Here is a 9337-nt window from a genome sequence, read left to right as displayed (position 1 = left end):
TGGACTCTTGTGATAACCATAACACCCTATCATATATCGCTTTTAAATTATTCTCTCCCTCATCTGTTTCAATGCAGTATACATAATTTATCCAGTTTTTCTCAGTCTTAGCCCAACCCTGATGTCAGTCCCACACTGTAGAATGGCACCATGCAGTATTTGTCCTTTTGTGACTGAGATATTTCACTCAGCATAATGTCCTCCAGGGTCACCCATTTTGAATAATATTGCATGAGTTCCTTGTTTTTCAATGTAGCATAGTATTCCATTGTGTGACTATACCACAGCTTCTCTAATCCATTCATTTGTTGATGGGAACTTAGGTTGTTTCCAACTCTTTGCTATTGTGAACAAAGCCACGATAAACATGAATGTGCAGGCCATATGCTTCTTAAATAGCAGGCCTCTGAAAACTCTATGAATAGAGGAACATGGATCATTATAATATTAGAGGTAGAGCCTAAATAAAAATGGGAAACAGCTGCAAACATCCTTTAATATTTGGAACTTGGAATGTACTAACTATGAATGTTGGAAAACTAAAAGTTGTGTAAAATGAAATGCAACACATGTACATCAACATTCTAGGCATTAGTGAGAGGAAATGGACTGGCTTTGGCTACTTCGAATCAGACAATCACATGGTATACTATGCTGAGAATGAGAAAGAGGAGAAAAATAATGTTACATTCATGGTTAAAAAGATAATTTTAAGTTATATCTGGACATACAATTTTTTTAAATTTTTAAATTTATCTTTTTAAATACTGTTTCTTTACAAAATTTGAATACATTGTTTTTGAGAACAGATTTTTCCAATTTCCCCCACCTCCTGACTCATCAAATTATACAACTCCATGATTAATCCCCCCTCCCCCTGTGCATCCTCAACCCTCTGCTTCCATCCTCCCCACCCTCTTTGGATCCTTATATTCATTCTACAAAAATGGTTTTATACAATATTTGTCCTTGTTGGACTGAGTTAGTTCACTCAACATAATGCTCTCTAGTCCCTCCCAAGTAAGGTAATAATTTACAAAATCATTGCTCCTGAGTGCTGCGTAGTATTCCATTTTGTGAATGGACATACACTGTTGTGAGTGATAGGCTATTATCAATACATATACAAGGAAGACCTGTTAATATGGCTATTATTCAAATATACACACCAACAACTAAAGCTCAAAAGGAGGAAATGAAAGATTTTTAGCAAATTTTGTGGTCTGAAATTGACCAAACATGCAATCCAGATGTGTTAATGATAATTGGTGACTGGAATGCAAAAGCTGGAAAAATGAAGAAGAAGAATTGGTAGTTGGACAGTAAGTACAAAGCCGGTGGAAGAAATGAGGCCAGAAATGGAAGGATCAATTTTTGTTTGTTCAATGATTTGTTCATCACAAATACCTTTTAGAAAAAAACCCCCACAAATGGCAACTTTATACATGGACCTCAGCAGATGGACTGCATAGGAATCAGATTGACTACATCTGTGGCAGAAATCATTGGATAAGTTCAATATCAGCAGTCAAAATCACACCAGATTAAAAAAAAACAAAACCAAGTATAATGAACGGGAATGATTGTACGAAACACAATGTGAATGAAGACACAATTTATATGAACTTTGTAAGCAAACAACTATAAAATAATAAAAAAGTCAGACCAGGTATTGATTGTGGAACATCAATTACTCCTGTGTAAGTTCAAATTGAGGCTGAAGAAAACGAAAGTAAGTCCACAAGAAACAGAATATTATCTTGAGTTTGTTGTTATATGCCATCAAGTTACCTGTGACTCATTGTGACCCTATGTACAACAGCTCTGAAGCCTGCCCTACCCTGAGCCAGTCTCACTGACTCAAACTCACCTATCCCCATTGCCCTAGTCACTGTATCTATCTACCTCATCCAGAGTCTTTCTTTGCTGCGCTATCCCTCCAATCTTTGAGTATCATGTCCTTTTCCTCCTGTCCACATGGCCAAAGTACGTGAGACGGGGTTCAAAATCCTAGCCTCCAAGGAGAAACTTGGTTTCACCCTCTTCAAGACAGATCTATGTGTTTTCTTGGCAGTCCATGGTATGTTCAAGACATGGTATGCTCCAACACCACAACTCAGATACATCAATTCTTCTTCTGTCATCCTCAGTCACTGTCCAGCTCTCTGATGCATAGCAAGTAATTGTGAAGACCATGGCCTGGATCTCGAGTTTATCCTTCTTGAATTTAAAAATGATCTTAAGAATAGGACTGGAGGGCACTGAAAGATGGCGGGACGAGGTCTTAGTCTCAGGAGACGGAGTGTCTCAAGGACTCCGCCCCCATCTTGCGATCAGCAACCTGCTTCACTGGGACAGGACCTGCTCGCCAAAGAGGAGGAATATAAACGTTTAAATGCAGAGTTGGAGGCAAAAACAGCTGATGTGGTTCGACAAGCTGAGGAAGCAATAAGAGACCAGCAGGGGGTACAATCTAGGCCTATTTCACAAATTAAATCTTATGACAAAAAGGAGGATGAATACAGTTTTAAGAGATCTGTTGTCCTGTGAAGAGGCAATGCATCTGTATTCAGAAACTAAGCCAAAGACTAAAACCACTGGTCCAGTAAAGAACGTTTCAAACAAACTATACTCTGTGAATAAAGGAAAGAAAACAAATTCAAGTTCAAAATTAAAATACTTTAATGTAAAGAATGCCAACGATGTTGCAATTCCAGATGATTTCTCAGACTTTTCTCTTACAAAAACAATTAACAAAATTGAAGAGCAACTGGATGAAAAAGGCATACCTGAATATATAGAGGGTGACATTTTCCCTGGTGTTAGTAAAGATATTGGAACAGAAGGTCAGATCAGATTTTTAAAGGCCAAACTCCATGTTATGCAAGAAGAACTAGATAATGTTGTTTGTGAATGCAATAGAAAGGAAGATGAAATTCAGGATTTAAAGTCTCAAGTAAAAAATTTTGAAGAAGATTGTATGAGACAGCAGCGTACAATTAATATGCAACAGTCTCAAATAGAAAAATATAAAGCTCTTTCAGAAGAAGCAAGCAAAAAATGTGATGGATTACAGCAACAGTTGTCTTCAATGGAAAGGGAATTAGAAAATAAAAGAAGACTTCTAAAGCAGACTGACACTAGTCAAAGTGCCATGGAAGTTCGCTTGAACAGAGCTCTAGAAGAAGCAGAAAAGTATAAACTGGAGTTAAAAAAAATTAAGGCAAAATAACAAGGATATAACAAATGAAGAACAGAAAAAAATTGAAACCTTAAAATTAGAAAATAAGCTAGAAAAGCAAAAAGGAGAACTAATGATAAGGTTTAAAAAACAACTGAAATTAATTGATGTTTTAAAAAGGCAAAAGATGCATATTGAAGCTGCCAACATGCTGTCTTTCACTGAAGAGGAATTTATGAAGGCTTTAGAATGGGGAAATTAATAAATGATCTACTTCAGTTAGTCTCCAGAAAATAATTGATAGTGTGTGGTTATCCATATTAAACTTGAACAAATTATTGTTTGGATCTACTCTTCATAAGTAATGGTAACATTTATAATGAAATAAAAATAACTTTTTTCTGAGATTTAGAGCATATGAAACATTTGTAATTTGAAAAAGGAAAGATTTTGTAAACTTTTATAAAATAAAGCAGTCAAAATTTAAAAAAAAAGAATAGGACTGGAGAGCATTATGCTGAGTGAACTAACTCAGTCCCGTAAAGACAAATACTGTATAAAGTCATTATTGTAGAATGAGTATGAAGATCTGGAGGGGGTGGTAAAGGTGGAAGCAGAGGACTGAGGATGGACAAGGGAGGTATATTAATGATAGGGTTGCACAATTTGATGTGTATGTCGTTTAAGGAAATGGGAAAGATCTTGTGTGAAAAACAATGTATTCGAACTTTGTAAATAAATGAGTATTTAAAAAAAACTAGAAGCATTGGACACCAGTGACTGAAGACCAGATGAGTGGTAGGATGACTTCAAGGATATTATTATCCATGAGGATCCATGAGCAGAGGAGAAAGAAAAAACAAAAATGGATGTCAGAAGAAACCCTTAAGTTTGACTATAGCTTTTCAAGCCCAAACAAAGGGAAGAGATGCTGAAGTAAAAGAGCTGAAAAGACTTTAAAGGACAACTTGAGAAGAAAACACTTGGCTAAGTGTTATAAGGAAATGAGCAGAGAGCTGGAATTGTAGAATAAAAAAAGAACTTGCTCCACATTTCTCAAGCTGAAGGAACTGAAAAACAAATTCAAGCCTCAAGTTGCAATATGCAGAGATACTTTGGGCAAAGTCTTGAATGACTCAGGATACATCAAAAGAAGAGGAAGGAGACACATAATCTCTGTACCAAAAAAGAATTTGCTGACACTGAAATATTTCAGGAAGTACCATATGATCAAGAGAACCAATGGTAATGAAGAAATAGATTAAAGCTGCACTAAAGTCATTAGCAAAAAATAAGGCCCCAAGAATTGACATGTTTCAACTAAAAGATATAGCCTTGACCATGCTCACTAGTCTATGCGAGGAAATTTGGAGGACAGCTACCTGACTGACTAACCCAAAGAGATCCATGTTTGTTCCCATTCCCAAAAAAGGTGATCCAGCAGAAGGTGGAAATTACTAAACAAGTTGAGCTTTCATTGTCACCACCCCATTCCTCTTTGAAAAGATTATACCCCACTAACAATGAATGAAAGTTTATGTTCCAATAAAAAATAAGAAATTGCCCTTTTAAATAGTTTATTGTTTTTAATCCTTGCCATTTGAGAACTGAAAATATTTAATTCCTTTTGTATTTATTTAATTATCAATGAAGTTATATTTCATTTTTTCTTTTTTATACTTCTTTTGTGAATTCTTCTTTTGTATGCAGTGCTCTTACCCCCCCCCATGAGTTTTAAATCTTTTTTTTTCTTTTGAATGTCTTATATGGAAATATAACAGATAAAAATCTTTTATCTGTTTATTTCAATTTTATTGATTGAAGTTCAACAAATAGGAAAAAGATACACTTTTATTAATTTCCATAAATTAAAAATATCTGTGTGACTAGTGCCTGGATCAAGAAACAGAAAGTGACAGGTCACCCAGAACTTTCCTTCATGCCTCATACTTTCTATTTCCCCTGACTCAGTAGATTCTACCAGTCTCGTTTTCAAAATGGTTGTTATTATTTTACTTCCATCAACAATGTATGTACTGCTTTGTGTATGCATTGAATTCCTGGCCTAAATTTCCAGTCTGTTATTTGAAATTTAAGACATTGAACTTGAAAGAGAAGTTTGGAAGGCACTGAGGATTAGAATGGTACTAGATGGGAGGATATGGAAGTAGGTGGACACTTTAAACTGCTAATTCCCACTGAGCTTATATAAACTGAAATCAGACCATCCTTCATAAAGAGACTGTACTTGCTTTGATTAAAGGTCCCATGATGACCTCAACTGGGTGATTCTTTGAAAGATAAATCAATTTTCATACCCTACCACTCTTGCTCCTTTCTTCAGATGTACAACTATCTTTTAAATGAAGTACTTTCTATCTTATAAATAAACATTAACTCATTTAATCCAACAACCACTTGAGAGAGTTACTATCATCATCATCATCTCCATTTTAAGATAGGGAAACTGAGACATAAAAAACCCAAGCACTTTGTTCACAGCACCATACCTAATAAATGTTTGGGCTGGGATTTGAACCTAGGAGAATATTATCTTGTGACTTGAGTGATTTGCTGTCTTCTGGTGGTGGCTGTTGTTGTTTACCATAAACTTGGAAACGATTCATAGTTGACCCTCTGGGAGGTTTTCAGAGGCAGTTGATCACACAGGAAGAGATTGCATATCCTTCTCTCACGGAGCAGCTTGTGGCCTCGAACCGCATGCCTTTGGGATTGAAGTGAAACTTCTTGCTACTATGTCTGATTGTTGTTGCTATGTGCCGTTGAGTCGCTTGCGACTCATAGCGACCCTATGGTTGTCTGATTAGGTATTTAAATATATGAACCAAGTAATTGTGTGGCAGTACCTTTACATACTGGAAAGTTGAGGGAAGTCAAACATCAGAGGGTCACTTACATTCTTTATATATATCATCCTTTATTGAACCACAAATGAAAGACAAAAGAAAATCTGTCTCTGAGAATGTAAATCATGAATTAATTTCCTTTGAGTCAATTCTGACACTCATATTACAACCCTTGAGCCAATCAGATAAATCATGACCATAACAGTGCTGGATCCAAGAATCCCTGGGAAATGAAAGAAAGTAGAGATGATGAAGTTGGATAGACTGAAGGGGGGGAGATGCTAATATGCCAGCCGCCCAGGTCCAGGCCATCCTCGTGAACTCACCAAGCAGTCATACCCTTTTTTGAGGACACGACCTGCTTAGCACATAGAATGTCATCCAGGAGATGGCGGTTGAGCAGGTCTGGGGAAAAGAGAGGGACATCTGATTCATTAGGGATACGATGATAGTATATGGAGAAGAGTCACAGATTCTGCATTCCTTTGGGCCTGAAATAACCTCAACTACCAAACTGGTTGATTTTGTATGACCTTGATTCATTAACCTGCTGTTTATTAATTACGTCAAATGACAGATTGGTTTGTTCTGTATAATCTCAACACATGTTGAATGGCTATGAACACCCTTATCTGTTGGTCCTGAATAACCACAAATTCCATGTTGGCTGATTCTGGATGACTTCACCTGTCATTTTCTGATTAAAAATTATCTTAACTGAAATTCTGGCTAGTCCAACACTGCCATATTACCTGGTATGGAAAACTACTCAATTGTAACATTCGTCAGTCCTAGTGATTTCAAGCACTGTGGTTTCAGGTGATGGTTAACCTCAACCCTGAATATCTAATCATGGTTTAGTCCCAGATGATCTCAACTGCCAGGTTGACTGGACCAGAATTACTTCAGTTGACATTCTGACTAGTTATGAATAATATTAACCACCATCTTGATAAATCATAGATAAATTAAGTTGCCATGTTAGCCTATCCTGAATAACAACTGTCTTTTTGATTGGTTAAGAATAACTTCAACCTACATTTTGACTGATCTAGTACCTCAGTCTCCAGTTTTGTTAATATAGTTTCTATGGTGGTCAGTTCTGGAAACCTCAACTTCAAATTGGCTAATCCTGGGTGACCTCTTTTGGCATGTTGGCAAGACTTGGACACCTCCAACTTCCATTTGGACTGGTCCCAAATAATCTCAGATAATGAATTTCAAATATTTTGGTCTGATATAATCACTGTTTTGGCTAACCTCGAATACATTTAACTACTATTTTGTCATCAACAACACAATATTCCTCACTGGAACCATCAGAACTGTCTTTTTCACAAGTAGCTTGTTTCCATTCCTACAGGTAGACACTTGCTTTTTTTCTTTAGGGCCTGGGCAATCTCAATGACCATCTTGGCTTATCCTGAACCACTGAAACCCTAACTCTGGATAATCTGTCTCTGCATTTCACATGAACCTAAGTTTCATGTTACTGAGTCCTATAAAATGGCAACTTCCACCTGAATGAGGTTTTGAAGTTTTGAGTCCTCACTACCTCTCAGTGCAATGATGCAATGATGATGTGTCTAACAGGTGAGACTATCTTTTCTCCCATCATTTTTCTAACAATAGTTGTTGCTAAAAGTTATGGCCTAGATAGCCTTGCTCTTTGTGAGTGGAGCCAGGCACAGTTTCAAGGTACCTCAAGTGATCCCTCACCACGGCAATCCATGTGGCAGAGGTTCCAGGTGGGTGTAACGCCATTGTCGCACCACCAAGCAGAGTTCAGCTGGAATATGCCATATTCACTGCTACCGTCGGGATTGTGGTCCACGAAGGAGGTGTCAAAGCCACTCTCATAGTGTGCCATGCACATCCCTGGGACCAGGGGAGGAGGGGGAAGTAGCAGATAGGCATGGGACCTGAGAATAGGGGATGTTAGGACGAGGCAGAATAGGGATATAGATGATTGGCATCTCAATTATGGGAGTGATGATCTTGGTCTGGTGATGGTGTTTATATTAGTGATTCTGGTAAGAGATCAGAGATGATAATGTTGATGGCATAAATGGTGATAGTAGTGGTGATGAATTTATGGTGGAGATGAAGGCACTGGTTGTGAAGGTGATGATGGTGATGACATTCTTGTTGTTGATTACCTTTGAGTTGTGCACAACTCATAGCCACCCTATGAACAAAAGGCCTGAAGCCCCTCTATAACTATCAACATTTTTCAAAGTTCATAGAGTTTCCAGAGGCATGATTTTAGGAAGTGAATGCCACTCCTGCTTCCATTAGAGCTAGTTAAAACCATTCATCACAGCTGGCCAGAAGGTAGGCAAAAGGTCATGCCTTAGCCTGAGGAGTTGATAAATGGCAAAGGGAGCCTTAGTGTGAGTATATTAGCTGGTCTGGGGTGTGGACAGGACCCGGGGAAGCTGGAGTCTCACAGTCTCCAATGGTGTATCCTTTGAAGCCATTGAGGCCGGCCTTTTCCAGCTTCATTGCCAGCTCACAGCGTCCATAGATCTTGGCATCCACATTGGCAGCCATTAGTGTGGCCAGGATTGCCACTGCAGTGCCCCAGGCCTCCATTACAACCTACAAGCTCTTTTAACTGGTTCTTTGTTTCAGTCTTACCCTATAGTGTTCAGAATTACAAACATTCTGGAACGCTGGGCTCTGTGAACAAAATCTAAGTGATGGATTCTGGAACACAGATGTCTCAGAAGTGGACACCTCACCTCATTCCCCATAGGCAGCTCTGTAAGAGATTAAAAAAAACCAACACAACACACAAGGTGAAAGAAATATTCTGGGATACATTCAGAGAAAGAAGTCAAAGATAGAAAGAATTGCAAAGATGTCATAAAGAGATGTTGGGCAATGAGGACTGAGGATATGCAAAGCACAGACCACATTTGGTACTTAGTCTCACACTTGGTTCAAATTCCTCTCAATTCCTTAACACTACTCTACACCCATTAATCATTTTCTACCACATAGTCATCTCCATTTCCACTCATTCTGCTCAACACTTGTATTTGAAAACTCTGCTGAGTAGTCAGCTCTATTTCTTCACATTCTCAGCTAAGAGATCAAAAGATGGGGAGGGGAATAAATCAAGACAGTTGAATCTAAGAAAGTCTGTCAGAGACCTCTCCAAGCTGTTAAGGAACAATGATGTGAATTAAGAAACTAAATTGTGCCTGATCCAAACCCTGCTCTTTTCAGTTACTTCCTATATATCTGAAAGTTGGGCAATGAATAAGAATGACAGAAGAACAAC

General features: G+C 37.9%; 1 protein-coding gene and 1 pseudogene across 1 annotated transcript; one reads left to right on the top strand and one right to left on the bottom strand.

Annotated features, from left to right (window-relative positions):
- The first annotated feature begins 2268 nt into the window (after positions 1–2268).
- Positions 2269–3443, top strand: LOC102870757 (annotated as a pseudogene).
- Positions 3444–6171: 2728 nt separating this feature from the next.
- LOC102870350 (sperm acrosome-associated protein 5-like) lies at positions 6172–8643 on the bottom strand. Its single transcript, XM_006898912.1, has 4 exons — positions 8499–8643; positions 7768–7926; positions 6375–6453; positions 6172–6271 (listed from the first exon to the last, which is right to left on the bottom strand). Exons 1-4 carry the CDS (start codon positions 8641–8643, stop codon positions 6172–6174), a joined length of 483 nt encoding a protein of 160 aa, XP_006898974.1.
- Between the last annotated feature and the right edge of the window lie 694 nt (positions 8644–9337).

This window comes from Elephantulus edwardii, unplaced genomic scaffold (genome assembly GCF_000299155.1).
Source record: "Elephantulus edwardii isolate Elephantulus edwardi_28Jun2011 unplaced genomic scaffold, EleEdw1.0 scaffold00239, whole genome shotgun sequence".
NCBI classification, from domain to species: Eukaryota; Metazoa; Chordata; class Mammalia; order Macroscelidea; family Macroscelididae; genus Elephantulus; species Elephantulus edwardii.
This window is presented reverse-complemented; position numbering and strand designations above follow the sequence as displayed.